A 16,472-nucleotide genomic window follows, 5' to 3' on the forward strand; every position below is an offset into this window, starting at 1 on the left:
TTGCTCACTTGACCTGTCTCCTTTTTTCTCTAGCTATCCAGAATTCAAATGCCCTTTTCTTTGTAACTGTACTTTGACCCTCTATTTTGCATTTGGGACAGGGTTTTGATCAAAGGTAAATCGTTGGCCACCCATCCTCAGTTTTTAGGAAGCCGTTTCCCCCTTGCATGCTCCCATCTCTTTTTGCTGAGTTGGAAAGTGCTGATCTTCAAAGTCTTTCCGAATCATACATTCATGGTACCTTAAAATCACCTTTAGTGAAGTGTCAGTATTTTTGTTTAATACAGATACTTAGTTTTGCTCAATCAAGCTTCACTGAAACTGTAGCCTTTTAGGATCTATCCTTTTTTGGATTGTTTAAGCATTTCTGCCAAGGCAAACCCACTTCCTGCAAGATTACACAAATTTACTTTTCTCATAAAGCCACGCCATAAATACTTTTATTAATCTTGAAGCACACATATAGCAATTCAACAAATCCACAGCTTGATAACAAGCCTTACCCTCCATTCTATATATATATAGCTATAGATCTTTGCACCATGGCCGGGTGCAAAATTACCAAGGCTCCAGTTTATCCGACGTTTGTAAGAAGGTGGCTGCACTCTCTGTCATTAATAAAATCCAAACTTTATTTCAATATCATTAAAAAGATTTGTGATCTTTTGTGAATTGTGATGAAAGTCCCGCAATTATGAACCTGATGAAAGTCCCTTAAAGGGATTGAAACGTCGATCTTCTTTTTAATGACATTGAAATTAAGTTTGGATTTTATTAAGGACAGAGAGTGCAGCCACCTTCTTACATCCATTATATAACCATACACACACAAATGTTGATATTAAATTTTCTTCTATAAATATATAATCATATTTATTTTAATTGTACCAAGAATCTTATTGTTTACGTGGGTGTATAATTAATTAATATCCAGCTGGATTACCCAGGGCTCATATCTGTATTTAAAGTATTCCAATATTAGTTTCAGTTGAGCTTCTTCCATAACCAATTAAGCATGCTAGATGTTGGCAAACATACTTCAAAACACAATCCTTCTCACTGGTTACTGAACCACAAAGACTTTGACATCTGATGAATTATTAGCAGTGCACAGTTGGCACCTAACTTCATGTGACATCCAGCCGATGTGAGTACATTGTTTCTTGACTGATACATGATGAACACATTGCAGGAGGATGATAGTGGATGGATGACAGCTTGTTAAATGGATGCCCAACAACATTTAAAAAAAATATTCGAGCAATTTAGTTTTTAATCAGATATTCCATTTAAAGAGGTAGGAATTGTATACATTTCTTTCCTTTCCCTCAAATGATCATTATTGTATGATATTGTGATAGTTGGCATTGTGGCAGTGGTGGAACTAGAGGAGAGAGAACCATAGTACAAGAATTGTTTTGGGCTCCCTCTATCTCAAGGATGGCCAAAAGGTAAGAGCTGAACGTTCCTCATAGAGGTGTATTGATTCAGTGCATCTCTATGAGGAGATGCTGATTGGTGCAGCACTGACCCAGGAAGCACCTGTAGTGACTATAGTGTCCCTTTAACTCTGATCTTACACATTATTTGGATAAAATATGTTGACATAAGAGGACAGGGCCCTGACTGACGACTGAGTAGGACACATCACAAGAGTTCCTCTATGAAATTCATGGATTACGTAAAAATTATGCCCAAATTACTATCTACCGAGGCCTTCTTCTCTATATTGCCGATGTGATTGCTACGGCTGTCCCACAGACTTTGTGAATGAGGCCTGCTCTTGCAGGGGATGCAGCTAATTCCCCACTCTCCAGTAGATTGTTTAGCAGAGCTCTGCTACCCCCACCCCTTTTGGACCACTGAAGTATATCCCGGTCCCCACCAGCACAGCCATCCACTGTCCTGACCTCTCTGGACAGCATCTGGCTGCAGATCGGCAACAATCTAAATTTCCCCAGATGCCGGCTGTTTATGCCTCTCTACAGATACTGGCAGTGGAGACACAGGAGAGGCTGGAAGAGGCCTTTCTAAAGGTGTACAACATCATCTGTGCTAATTTTTTGGAGGATGCTTGATGCCCTACACTCCCCTTATCTGGTATCAAGCTGGCTACTCGTAGTAGAGTCAAAGGGGGACATACCCTGGAAAGTGGTCAACAACCTGGAGGAGCTCAGAACAAGGGACTGTCTATGGACTTTTGCCCTGTGCACGTGACGTGGAGGGGTAATTGGACATGGTGTTTAAACCCCTGGATATTCTAGGGGCTTGGGATTGGGGAGCTGGGGGTGCAAAATGCTCAACTTAACTAGGCTTAGTCATGTCTGCCATTTTTTTTTGCTACTACTAATACACCTTCCCTTGTCTTGGGTATAGGTTGAAATGTCACTATTTCCTGCCTGAGTGAAGATTTTCAGTCATCATAATCTTTTTTTTTTTTTCAATTCTTTATTTTTGTTGTGCGGGTGATTACAGGGCATTGTCATACGCCACAACAGCGTTCATTTACATAAAGTTACATATGAGTTAAACAGTGGCATGAGAAACTTGCACAAATTTTGTTTTTGTTGAACATGTTAATCTAGGCAATCTATTTGACAGACGATTATATCTGCGTTGGGCCCCAGCGTTGCACATAAAAAGAAAACAGTGGTCTAGTATTTATAATTGTGTTTACATGCTGAGTTACATGCTAGTGGATTCGTTTTTTGTAGTCGCTATGTGGTTGTATATGTAGCTTATCTCATTAGCCCATGTTCAGTGTGTGAGAGAGAGCATTCGAGAGTCCTATGTAGCATTAAACAGTTAAGTGTAGAATGGTGCTGCAGTAAGTCTGAACCTATGTCAGTGACAGACAGGGTGATATATGAGAAGAGTGACAGCAGGTCATGGAAAGTAAAGGCATACAGATTTTGCTGGAGAGACGCTATTATTTACGCTGAATGTTTAAGATTAATTGTCCGCTGGGTCATCGCTATGTGTCTATCCGTTGCTCGTAAGCGTTGGTCTCCTCACCCCTGTATCTTTCTGCGTGGGCTGTGTGGCAATTGTCCAGCTGGGCAAGTAGCTGACAGAGTAATCCAGGCAGGCACAGTCCCTAGGTGAAACGGTGTTAGCATGCTCGTGTGCAGTGTGCATATATCAACATGCAGTGATTGAAGCATGTGTGGTGATTCTGTGTCCTCCAGCCGCTGTAGTTCCACTGGTAGGTGTTGCTGTGAGGGTGCTGTGAGATGGGGCGATGTGTGCGCATGCCATCTGTCTGGACCAGATCGAGGGGTGGGCTGCTGGGTCTGGTGAGCTGGTTCTATGCTGCTTATACTTGTTTGCCGCTTTTTCGACCTCTTTGCCATGTGTGAGTGCGGGGGTCTTGGTACCTGCGGGCTGTCATCACTTGGGTTCGTGTGAGTTGCATTCCCCAGGTAGCGGGAGGCAGCAGTCTCCCCCGTGCGCTCTGCCCGGTTCGTAGTTGCCACCATTTTAGATGTGGCTTGGGCTGCGTCGTGGCAGTGAGTTGGGGCCTTGAGACCTCTGTTGGGATGTGTGCAGCAGGGTGTGGGCCGGGATCACCCCCACCGGCCCGCGGGGGGGGGGGGGGAGATGGGGCCCGGTTCGGTCTTCTGAGGAGGTCCGTCTGGACACCGTCGGGCAGGATAGTGGGGCAGCGGCCGTCCGCCCCACTCACCGCCTGAGTAGGCCACATCCGTTGAGGACGACGGTTGTCTCTCCGAGGGACTAAAACGAACCTGGTCGCAAGCCTCACCTCGGTTCTGGTGCTTCCTCTTGGGTTGGTGCATGCTTTTGGTCCTCTGGCTGGGCCAAGAGTCCCGTTTTTAAACGGAATAGTTTAAAATATTTCAGGAGCTGTTGTTACTCGCGACCTGCCAGCATGGCGGTCAGGCCCCGCCCCCATCATAATCTTTTTAAATGCTGTTTTAATTATTATTTGTTTGTTTTACATTGTGTTTGCTTTAAATTAGTCTGATTTGCAAGCCTAGTAATTGTTAATGTCAATGTTAGGTCTTCCTGGTGGATTTCCATCAAAGCCACTTGCAGAATAGCTTTATCATCTAGATTAATTGTGTATGTCACATCTGTAGCATTAGCCTAGTTTCCATGTTATGAAAAGCTGAGTTTATCACAATCTAAAAAACATTGCATTTTTTCTGACATGTATATCAATTATTATTATTGTCTGACATTCTGCAAATAACCCGGTATCTGTGAATGTATCATTGCATGCAAATATATATATATTAAAAAGAAACATGTCGACATATGAATAAAAACAATGTTTCTGTGTGTTAAAGGGACACTCTAAACACCAAAACAGCTATAGGTAATGAATCAATTTTGGTGTATAGATCACACCCTTGCACTGTTACTGCTCAGTTCTTTGCCATTAAAAAGTTAAATCACATTTGTTTTTTGTTTATGCAGCCATCGCCACACTGCCTCTGACTATGAGTGGCACAGCCTGCATGAAAAAAATGGTTTTGTTTCATACAGTACAACGTGTTTACCTTAGGTTTTTGTATTTTTTTTTTTTATATATATACTGCTATGATAATAAAACGTTAAGCAGGTACATGAGACTCCTACATGCTATAGCATACTATTAATAGAACAGGTGATACAAAAGTCATAAGTAAACACATTGTGCAATAAAGGAAGTTTAAACATTAGATATCTCTTTACAGGGAGTATGTAGAAAGGCTGTGTATGTGATGTGACACATTAGCCACATTTTCGGGATCCTGTCCCATCCAACAGAAGCTGCAGATATTTTTATTAGCTCACTGATCGCAAAATAATTTTCACAAGTGCAGCGATAAAATGCAATACATGCATCTCCTGTGCAGGCCTCCCAGCTATCCCAAATCCGCCGGGATAGTTATCTCCCGCCATCTTAGATGGTTCCCTGCACTACCCCTGAAAGCGTAGTGCTACTGCATCATTAGACATAGTTACTCTACTATAAAGTAACTACGATCATGAGCAGAGCACTTTAACTGCTCACTGCCCATGGTCTGGCCCTTTTGGGGTTGGCCAACTTGCTTAAAAGTTAGTCTGGCATGCATTCATACCAAGCCGATATTCCACCCTTTCTCGAGCAGCTTTGGAAGTTGCATTACTGTTCTGCCCCCTTTAGACTCCCTCATCTACTTTACATACCTCCCAACTATGGGAGTAATGATAGAATTAAGTGGGTTTTTTTTTTTTAATTCTTTATTTTTGTTTATAACATTCGCTTGTGAGGTACCCCAAATGTAATCTTCCAGCGCATTAAAACAGTTAAACATAGAGGTACATAGTAGAACAAGCACATTTTTGGGTTATAAACAGTATGGTTTTACGTTGTTTAGGTATTGTCAGCATATGACATAACATTGTTAGAATGTTGACCCTCAGATTTGACAACTACCGGTAGTTAATGTTTGGACAGGCTTAGACATTTTGAGAGTAAGTTGAGAGTTAAACTGGCTTAAACTTGCGTTGCTTTGGGTTCCCCACAATAAATAATATGAAAAATGTATTAATCCACGCCAATGCATATATTGTTGCTTAACAAGAAAAACCTTAGGGCTGGCTAAGACAATCTGTATGCTTTGACCTTAACTTAGTGGATTATAGAGGTACAAAATAAAATAAACAAATAAAAATAAATAAGCAACACGCTAAACTGTGATCAATATTTCAGCAAAGCAGCCACTGGGTCCTGTGTTCGGTGTGGGCGCGAGGGGGGCTAACAGGGTATGAACTAATGGTTGCACTATTATGCCCATCATTGCTGGGGTACATCTGCTGCAGTAAAGAGGGTGTCTTTTAAATAGGCAAGTATGCCCTCAGAAGTTATAGTGCATGCTAGACAGAGTGTGAGTACAACATTCTTAGCTATGTGCAGTCTTAGCTAGTACACCGTTATAGAGCAGTTTAGGCACATTAGCAGTGATTAAGTATCATGGGAGTTCGTTTGGGGGCATAAAGGGCTGAGTGCCAGTGGTTAATATGCCTGATATTAAGTCCAAGTCCCCGTCAAGTCAGCCGATGCCTCTTCGTGACTGAGTGTGTGCCCCTCGTGTTGGTCGATGCAGCTGTTCAGAGGGTCCTGGCGAGTTGCGGTCAGGTAGGCTCTGCTCGGTGTACTTTTGGGTCGAGGTTCTCCTCCTCGTGGATCGCTGTGGGACGTTCTGCCCGTTGCTCTTTCTGGTATCCAGCTTCCCTGTCTCTTGATCTGCAGCGCGGCCGGAACTGTGAGTGTTCAAGCGTGGAGTTGCGCCCTGCTGGGTAATGGCCGTTAGGGCCGCTGATGTACGGGTGGGTCTTTCATGTTGGCGATGTCTCCTCCGGGTACCTGGCTTCGTTTCCCTCTGTGTTGGTCTCCTGCTCTGCCGGGGGGCCTCTCTGGAGATCCGAGGGGGGTTCCCGCCTAATTGGCGCCGGAGTGCCGGGCGGATCCACACCGCCACCTCTGTGATCGCCATCTTGTAGGACCGTCTCTGGGCCTGGAGCCTCATCCACAGGCTGGCGCACATCTGGTCGTAGAAGTCTTGTTTGTTCCTGGGAGGCTTGATTAAAGTGCGTTTTGTGGTAGGCTGTGTTAGTGCCGCCATCCTGTGTGGGACTGTGCATGCCCATGTTGCTTTGGGTGTTGTTGTTTGGTCAGACGGTGGCTTGGGGGTGATCGTCCCCAGCGAGGACCGGGATATCCCCCGCCGGTCCATAGGGGGGGGGGCAGCGGGGTTGTGTTGAGTTCACGCTTGTGAGCAGCTCCCGTGCCAGGGGATCGGCTGTCTCCCCTAGTCCTCAGGCTCTGCTCCATTGTAGGCCGCATGGTCGGAGTGAGTCATTCCGCCTCGCTTCAGTGCCGGATCGGTATCATTCTGTTACGCATGTCGTCGTGAGTAGATCTCTGGTCACCATTAATTGCTAGCGTTAAGGGCTCGATCTGTGGTAGCATGTTTGTGCTCTTTACTGCAGGAGCTCTTAGAGTGTGCGACCGACCATCTTGGCTGTCAGGCCCCGCCCCTTAAGTGGGGTTTTTAAGAGAAGGGATAAGCTTACTGCTGCAGAAATGTTTGAAAATTGCTGCAGTTAGAAGAATCTGTGTGAGCAAGAAACAGGGACAGGAGATCCCCTTGCACCATTACGTATTCCAGATAGATTTGTTGTTATGGCATTAAGAATGTCAACAAAAGGTGATAAATATCAAACCATATGATTATGAAGATACTTTGTGGATAACAGCAGTAGCAATATTTGTTCAGAAAGTAGAATTTAAAATAGTCAACAGGTTCCAGTAATTTTTCTTATGTCAAATGTCTTCTATAGGCTTTTGTTATATATTAATCTCTCAGGACACAGTTATGATTCATCATCTGAGATTGCCTATTGAGAAATTTTTGTATGTGATGGATGTTTGTGTTGAATTGATTAAAGGGATGCATTGCTGGATCAAGATTTCCTGGCAGAGGACTTTCTCTTGTAATTGTGATGGTCCAAGCCCTAAGCATACATCGGACAAATAGATTGAGACCATTCTACAATGTTATTTATTTATAGATTTTAATCTTCAGAGACAGTAATTGAATAAAAAAATAAATAAATAAAAAAAAGGATTCTGATAGATAAGTGAATTGTCTCTCAGCATTTTAATGTGTAGGGGAAAAATGTGTAAGAATGATTGTCAGAGAGCTAAGACATGAATGTAGTGTTAGAACTTTTTGATGAAATATAATGCCCACTTAAAAGCCAGGTTAGTTACACATGCTATATTCTGTTTCTTTTCTTTAAAATAAATAAATAAACTGATTTAAAACATGAGCTGTAGTCATTTTTCTGAAGTGCTATCTGATGGTACCTCTGATGAGAAGATTCATGTATTTCTCTAGATTAAACACCTGTAGGTGTTCATTGCAACTCAAGAATTCTGACTCCAGAATCCAGTTCTCTTCCTGTATCATAAGCATAAACACAAGTTAGAACATTCACCATTATTTCCGAGTGGTGAAGAAAAACATCCGTGGTCCTTCCACTAATGAGGATTCACATGAGATTTTGAGGTGGGAGGGGGGGAGGGAGGGAGGGGGGAGGGGGGGGGTCATTCAAACCATTTTGGCCATTTCTGGATCTGTGGATTGGATTTGTAGGTTTCATCTATTCAGTGATACATTTGGTGTATTTCTGCCCACTAGAGGTGAAAGTATGAACAGACTTTAGCCATTTAGAAACATACCATATTTTTTCTAATATGAAGTATGTGATACCTATGGAACTTGACCTCTTTTCATGTGATGCTTTTTCTCCTTTTACATATAAATTAATGATTTAGCAAATTATATCATAATCCAGTTTAGATAAGGCAAACCTTGCAGATGAGAAATGGAAACACTGTTTGGTCTTTCATCGTGTGCGTAAGCTTTCTCGATGCTGACTGCCAGGTGCAAAGGGCTGAATTTGTAATAATAATTGTCAGAGAACTAAGATGGAGGTCCCCAGGTGCAGTATAAAGAGGTGTGGATTTCAACAAATAAAAGTAGTGTGGAGGGCGCATAAAATAGACAAATTATTTAATTAATAAATAGATAATAATCTGTCAATTGGGGGGAAAAAACATCTCATAAAAGACCATACAATGGAATCAATAGCGGACACTCACATGTATAGACCAAATCACCCACATGTATGAAGAGTCGTCACTCGTCAATAGATATGACTCAAACAGCCCTAAGGCACAGTAAAGTTCCAAGGAGCAGATGGTTACCAATATGTATAAAGTAATAGAGGCCCAGGCACTCTTTGGTTCAAGACAGGCATTTTATTAGGAAACACAACAGCAACATTTCGACCCCAAAGGTCTTTGTCAAGCTTTAAATAATCTCCAAAAAAGGCTCCTGTATAGTTATTCGGCCTTCCACGTTGGTCAAACACATGGGTGGCAACACACACGTGATAACAAATGGGGTATGTGGAGTGCAAATTCCCAAGAGACCGAGAAGGGGCATACCTATGGATCTGTGAAGAGATATAGGAGGGGCTATAATTGGCCAATGCTTTATAGGTATGGGTTAGCACTTTGAATTGACTCCTATAGGATAATGGAAGCCAATGTAAGGACTGACAGAGGGGTGAGGTGTGAGAGGACTGACTAGAGAGGAAAATCAGTCTGGCGGCAGCATTCATTACAGACTGTAGCAGGGCTATACGGCTTTTGGGAAGACCAATTAGGAGAGGGTTACAATAATCCATGCAGGAAATTTCTAGAGTATGGACAAGCTCCTAGGCAGCATCTTGCGTAAGAAAGGGGTGGATGCGGTCTATGTTTTTAAGATGGAATCTACAGGATTTGGCAACATAATACATAAACATGCCATGTATACAACAGCCTGGGGCAAAGTGCAAAATAAAAAGGTAAATAGATAATCAAAAGTATAAATTGTGTAGCTACCCCTCGTTGGAGTAAACCCTTGGACAGTTCTAGGTAAACCCACCTGTGCCTAGTAAATAGAACATGCCATGCTTGATTTCCTGCCAATCTGACTGATAAGTAATTGGATCTAAGACTAGGAAGAGTCACAAACCGGACTTTACATAGGACACGAGGTCATGCGTTTAGCCTGGAAGAAAGAAGATTTTATATTTTACATTGTTTCTTTCATTTAAAAAATTATATATTTTAAACCCCCACACTAACATATAATCTCTGATTGTTAATGGAGCAATTTAAAGTTTTGAAAGTGGCAATCACATAGATTGTGCCAGCATCATATTGAATACTGATATGTAGATACATCATGGTCATGTATATAAAGTACTGACCAACAGTAGAATTACGATTTGTGGCTGTCTGGTTTCTCGAATTTGTGTAGAACTCGTTAATGAATCACCATTCCAAAGAATATTTTTTGTATTTGTGGAACCAACATATTATTTATTTTGATTACCTTTTCTCTGTTCTCACAGTGTTATTCCTAACTGACTCTCATGTTCCCTCTTTCAGGTGGTGACTGTGTTTGCCCTGAGTATCGGAGCATTGGTGATATATTTCATTGATTCGTCCAAGTGAGTATATGAGAATATATGCTTGTCCAGTTATAAACTGTCCTAGTAAAACACAGTACGTTTCCAGTTTCAGTCTTTCTTTGAAGTATATCAATTAGACTTGTGCATTTGTTTTTCGACAAACATGAGAATTCATGGGTCACTAAATTTTAGTTCAGTCTCATTCATTTATTTGTATTAGGGCTACATAAAGCAAGTTTTAAAACTCCCCCCTGTTCCCATATGCCCACAGTGGGGGCTTGTCTGTCTGATAAACAGTGAACAGCTAGTGGCTGCTCACTGTAGTAAAACACTTGTGACAGGGCAGCTAATGGTGCCCAGTTGCTTGTAACATACAGGGAGGACCTGGAACAGATCCTCCCAGTGCCCTGACCCAAGAGGGGGCTTCAAATGAAAGAACAGGGGCTGAACTCCCATGCCCCTATGGTGGGTTCCTATAAATAATGCAGGGTAACATAATGACCCCCATACCTTCCAATTGTGGTCAGCAGATGGGGGTTATACAGACATTCCTCACTTACTGACCTGGTTCTGTTCTTACGACCTGGTCGTAAAATGAATTGGTCGGTAAGTGATGATGCGCTACAGAGCATGTGCACCAGTGCAGGTCCATGTTCGGGGAAACTTCCATGAACATAGACAAGTGCATCACAGCAGGGAATCCCTCTAATCTGTGTTCGGGGAAAATTCCCCGAACATAGACCAGCTCTCTAAAGTGGGGAATCCCTTGAATCTTCAAGCTAGAGAGCTGGTTGTGAGTGCGAGCTGTCGTAATACAGGTAGGTCATAAAGTGGGGACCACATGTAATTAATAAAACTGGGTCTTTTAATGCTCACCAGTCTTCACCCATGAATGGCAGGTGGGTGCTAATTAATTATCAGAATTGGGAGACATATCTCCCCTCCTAAGGCAACAAATGGGGGCAAATGTATTAATAACAGGTGGACATGGGTGGCGAGTGGGGGCTATTAAATAATGGCAGACTTAAAGTCCTGGGTGGTGGGTGGGGACTTTAATTAATAACACAGGGTGATTTAGCGTCACCCCCCAACCCCCATACCCCAATTGTGGTCTTGTGAATGAGGGCATGGGGGAGGTTAGAACCCCTCTTGTACTTTTGTGGTGGTCATATTGTCCCCCATAGGCTTATATGTAAAGGAGCATTGTAGGGTCAGAAACACAAACATGTATTCCTGACCCTATAGGGTTAAAACCACCATCTAGCCACCCTGGTTCCCTCATGCCTCTAAAAATAAAGTAAAATCTTACTTGATTTCAAGCTTGCGGCTGCATAGTTTGTCCATGTTTCCTTTAGACCTGCCCACTGCCTGCTGACATCATCAGAAGTGGTGGCCTGAGCCAATCACAATGCTTCCCCATAGGATTGGCTGAGACTGACAAAGAGGCAGATCAGGGGCAGAGCCAGCATGATTCAAACACAGCCCTGGCCAATCAACATCTCCTCATAGAGATGAATCAATTAATCTCTGAGGAAAGTTCAGTGTCTGCATGCAGAGGGAGGAGATACTGAATGTTTGGATGCATTTTAGGCAGCACTGCCCCAGGAAGCACCTCCAGCAGCCATCTGAGGAGTGGCCAGTGAAGTTATCACTAGGCTGTAATGTAAACACTGCATTTTCTCTGAAAAGACAGTGTTTACAGCAAAATGCCTTAAGGGAATGATTATACTCACCAGAACAAATTCAATAAGCTGTAGTTGTTCTGGTGACTATAGTGTCCCTTTAATGAATGTATTATTTTTGTTTACTGAAAATGAAAGCTATTACATATAACATTTCCTTTTACTTTTTGTTTTGCTTTTATGGAACATAACAGTTGTCTAAAATTTGCACACAAAAAAAAAGCTAATATTTTTACTGAATTTTGGATGAACCAAACAGACCTGTGCACAAGCTTCAGACAACTTGAAAGAACTTTCAATATTTTTGGACAAAAGTGAAAGATGTTTCACTATGTTATACACAATGCAATTATGTTTTGTCTTACCGTTTTAATTTGACACATAGCAATTAAAAAAAAACTTCAGTCTTTGGTAAAATATTGTGCTGCTTGCAAACATTAGTTAATTGGCCACGTCTAGCCCTAGAAGTTGATTAAAATGGGTGTGATGACACTACATTGTGGCTTATATACGGCCTAAAGAAATGTGCTGCTGTACATGCATTGCATGTAGAAATATGCATTGGTTGCTGATATTGTTCCCACTGTCAGAATCTTTTTTTTCTATATTTTTTTCCCTGTTACTATTGCAAATTAAGTTACTTGCTAGCTGCACATGTCATTGTATTTAAAATTAATTATTGCAGGTTGTGAAATGTCTGTCTGTGTGTGTGGCTTAGCATACTCATGTGTCCCTTCCTCCTCTAGTTCTGTGTTACTTGATTTGGAGGACACACAAGCAGGGCTGGATTTCCTTATAGGCATCTCCTGCAGGGGGCACGTGTTTTCAGAACTTCTAATGCGCTTAAGTGGGCTGGTGGGCAGAGATAAGTACCAGGAGCATCGGCCAGGATATTTTGATAGCAGAGCTGCAGGAACAGTTATAGGGCATGTAAATCTTATTGTTGTCCCAGGTCCCCCAGTGTCTGTGTGTGAGGTTGTACAGGAGTTGGAGGGATCATTTCACATCTGCCCTCTAAAAGCCTGTCATACAGGAAATTAATTGCAAGAAGAGCAGGGTCAGCAGTGACTGATACACACTGTATAATAGCTTCTGCAGCTCTGCTATCAATTATTGGTTGTTGCCATGGTGTTCCCCTTGTCATAAGTAATCTAACTCTGACATTACTAATCCCTCTCTAACCGTAATTTACACTAACTTCTTCTAACATTATTTTTAATTCCTGCATGCATACACTTACTATACTCACATATTCAAACACCATGCATTACAAACAGAATTTTTTTTTCAAATATATATATATATATATATACACATTAAACAATTTCCTTGTACTCACGCTTGTAGAATCCCTTACTGGTATCCAGTGGGTTAAATTGCCGGGTGCCTGTCCCTATAGGGATTAAGAAGTTGTATACAGTAGTAGAGAAGTAGGTCCCTGTGTGGACCGAAACGTTGATTGTGACACATGGAATAAAACCTATTTTTCAATTTTGAATCTAAAGACCGTGAGTGCAGTGCTCTACTTCTCTACTATATATATATATATATATATATATATATATATATATATATATATATATATATATATATATACACACACACACACACACACACACACACACACACACATATGTGTGTGTGAGATGTAGTTGTTGAGTAAATTAATAATGCAATGTTACATATAGTATAGTTGTCTAGGTTGAAAAAAAGATAAGTTCAGTCATGAAGCCCATTTTTTATACTGTTGACCAAAAAGACATTGACCAAAAAATTATAATTAATAACACATTTGTAACAATTTCCAATTATCCCATAGAAAGGGAAAATAATCCTTCTTGACTTCTTGATCAGCAACATGTTTAATTACATATCAATTACCATATTTTTCTGTGTTTAAAATGCCCCCTTGTATAAGACAACCTCTATTTTTTTAGCCCAAAATTAAAGGGACACTACAGTCACCAGAACAACTACAGCTTATTGAATTTGTTCTGGCGAGTAGAATCATTACCTTCAGGCTTTTGGCTGTAAACACTGTCTTTTCAGAGAAAATGCAGTGTTTACATTACAGCCTAGTGATAACTTCACTGGCCACTCCTCAGATGGCTGTTAGAGCTCCTTCCTAGGTCATGGCTGCCAAAAATGCATCCAAACATTCAGTATCTCCTCCCTCTGCATGCAGACACTGAACTTTCCTCATAGAGATTCATTGATTCAATTCATCTCTATGAGGAGATGCTGATTGGCCAGGGCTGTGTTTGAATCATGCTGGCTCTGCCCCTGATCTGCCTCCTTGTCAGTCTTAGCCAATCCTATCGGGAAGCACTGTGATTGGATCAGGCATGAGGGGCTCAGGGGGGCTAGATGGTGGTTTTAACCCTATAGGGTCAGGAATACATGTTTGTGTTCCTGACCCTATAGTGCTCTTTAAGAAATATATATTTTAAACATCAAATATTACAACTTTGAAATTTTAGAGGTGACTTCTGAGGATAACAACAAACTTCTGATTCTCATGCCTCCCCTGTGCTACGGTACTCTGTGAAGTTAATGGCGCTATAGTGCATGCTGGGAGACTACAGCTCCCACAATACAGCAAATGGTGTGAGGGCATGCTGGGACATCACAGCAGTATTCGCTCTGCTCCATGATCCCCATTTCCTCCCCTATAAATATAAATCAGAAAGCAAGAACTAGCTGAGGTGGAGCTCACCTTAATATGGCTGCTCCTTTTATGGTGTGGCATTTCTCTGGAGCTCCGTTGGTGGTAAGTGCTGACATATGCTGCAGCTACTATGCATATAGGGACCTGTTCTGCCTTGCCACAGCATTCAGAAGTAGATTGGTGGGATGGATGTCAGGTATGTGTGTGGGTCGTGGGCCTGAACTCGGCTTAGGCCCTGCACACAAGTGTTTTTTTTAACCCATGCAGTGACATTCTGTGCATAAGATGACCCCCAATTTTAGACTAAAATTTTTAGAAAAAAAACTGTTTTACATCCTTATTAATATTCTGTCTATGCAAAAAAACAAAAAACATCCGAGCCCTTTTTCAAATTTTACTACACAACCTCTTTAGGCGCATAATTCCACATCTCTATTGTTCTTACTGTAAAGAACCCTTTCCTCTGCAGTATGCTAAACCACCTTATGTCCAGTCTCATGGGTGACCTCTTGGCTGTTATATATTTTAGCTAATGAACAGGATAGCACATAGCATTTTTTTTTACTGACTCTGTGAGTATATATACTGTGTATATTTGTATAGTTTTATCATATCTCCTGTGAGATGCCTTTCTTTCAAAAGAAAACTATTCCAGTTTTTCTAGCCATTCTCCTTACTAGTTTTGTAGCTCGCCTCTGCACTTCTTCTAGTTCTGCAATATACTTTTGTAAAACTGGTGCCCAAAATGGCACTAGAATTTTAAGGTGGGGTCTTACCATTGATTTGTAAAGAGGCAAAATTATGTTTGGATTTTGTGAATCAAAACCCTTGTTTAAACACAAAAACAAGTATTTAGGGCCCCCACCCACCACTCAGGGGTGGGGTCCAAGGGGGAGGACATTAGGTCCCCCCCCTTATTAGTATTTAGGGCCCCCACCCGCCTAAATTGGTCTTTCAGCCAAATTTACTAATACTAAATAAAATTTACTTAGTATTAGTAAATGTTGCCCCTACTCACTATACCACGAGTAGGGGCATGTCTATTAAACAGTGTCACTGTAAAAAAAAAATAGGTTGGATGGGGGCCCTAAATACTGAGGGTGGGGGAGGACATTAGGTCCCCCCCTTATTAGTATTTAGGGCCCCCACCCACCACTCAGGGGTGGGGTCCAAAGGGGAGGACATTAGGTCCCCCCTTATTAGTATTTAGGGCCCCACCCACCGCTCAGGGGTGGGGGCCAGGGGGGAGGACATTAGGTCCCCCCCCTTATTTTAATGTAGGGCCCCCACCCACCGCTCAAGGGTGGGGGCCAGGGGGGAGGACATTAGGTCCCCCCTTATTTTACTGTAGGGCCCCCAACCACCGCTCAGGGGTGGGGGCCAGGTGGGAGGACATTAGGTCCCCCCCTTATTAGTATTTAATACTGTGCTTCGGAACTTAGGCAACTTCGGAACTTCGGCACTTCGACACTTCGGAAATTCGGTAATTTCGGAAATTCGGGACTTCAACCATTCAGCAATTCATCTATTCAGACATTCAGAAGTACCCGAATGTCCGAATTGCCCTAAAACGAATTGCACATGTCTACTCATTTATAAATAGATTAAAGAGAAGTGGACCCAGGACAGAACCCTGAGGCACTCCACCTATCACATTTGTCCAATTTGAACATTTTCCATTTACAACTACTCTCTGCACTCTATCTTAAGCCAGTGTTCTATCCAAAAACACATTTTTTTTTGTCTAAATCAACTGACTTCAGTTTTACTAATAATCTTTTGTGGGGAACTGCTAACAGTGTTGGCAAATCCAAGTAGATCACATCTACTAGATCACCTTGATCTATATTTCTTTGAACGTCTTCATAAAATGCAATTAAGTTAGTTTGGCACAGGGGCGGGCTGGGCCGGGGGGCAGGGAGGCAATTGCCCCCCAGGCCGCCCCAAATTCTTTTAAGACCGGCCCCTGCAGGGCCAGTCCTAATGCTGCAGCCGTCTGAGCGCTCTGTTAAGAGCCTCAGGCGGCTGCAGCGCTGCTTCTCCCCTCCCCTGTAGCGTGGACGAGCTCCTCTCTGGTCCGCGGTGCCCGGCCGGGGTGA

The 16,472-nt window shown here is 42.2% G+C and overlaps 1 protein-coding gene across 8 annotated transcripts in view; it reads left to right on the top strand.

Annotated features, from left to right (window-relative positions):
* Positions 1-16,472, top strand: part of KCNMA1 (potassium calcium-activated channel subfamily M alpha 1) — a 536,805-nt gene that overhangs the window by 250,310 nt on the left and 270,023 nt on the right. For all 8 annotated transcript variants that reach the window (XM_063434220.1, XM_063434221.1, XM_063434223.1 and 5 more), the window contains exon 3: positions 10,001-10,062. In XM_063434220.1, the coding sequence (XP_063290290.1) occupies positions 10,001-10,062 (62 nt within the window). The remainder of the gene's footprint in view (positions 1-10,000; positions 10,063-16,472) is intronic.

Source organism: Pelobates fuscus, chromosome 10 (assembly GCF_036172605.1).
Source record: "Pelobates fuscus isolate aPelFus1 chromosome 10, aPelFus1.pri, whole genome shotgun sequence".
Classification (NCBI taxonomy): Eukaryota; Metazoa; Chordata; class Amphibia; order Anura; family Pelobatidae; genus Pelobates; species Pelobates fuscus.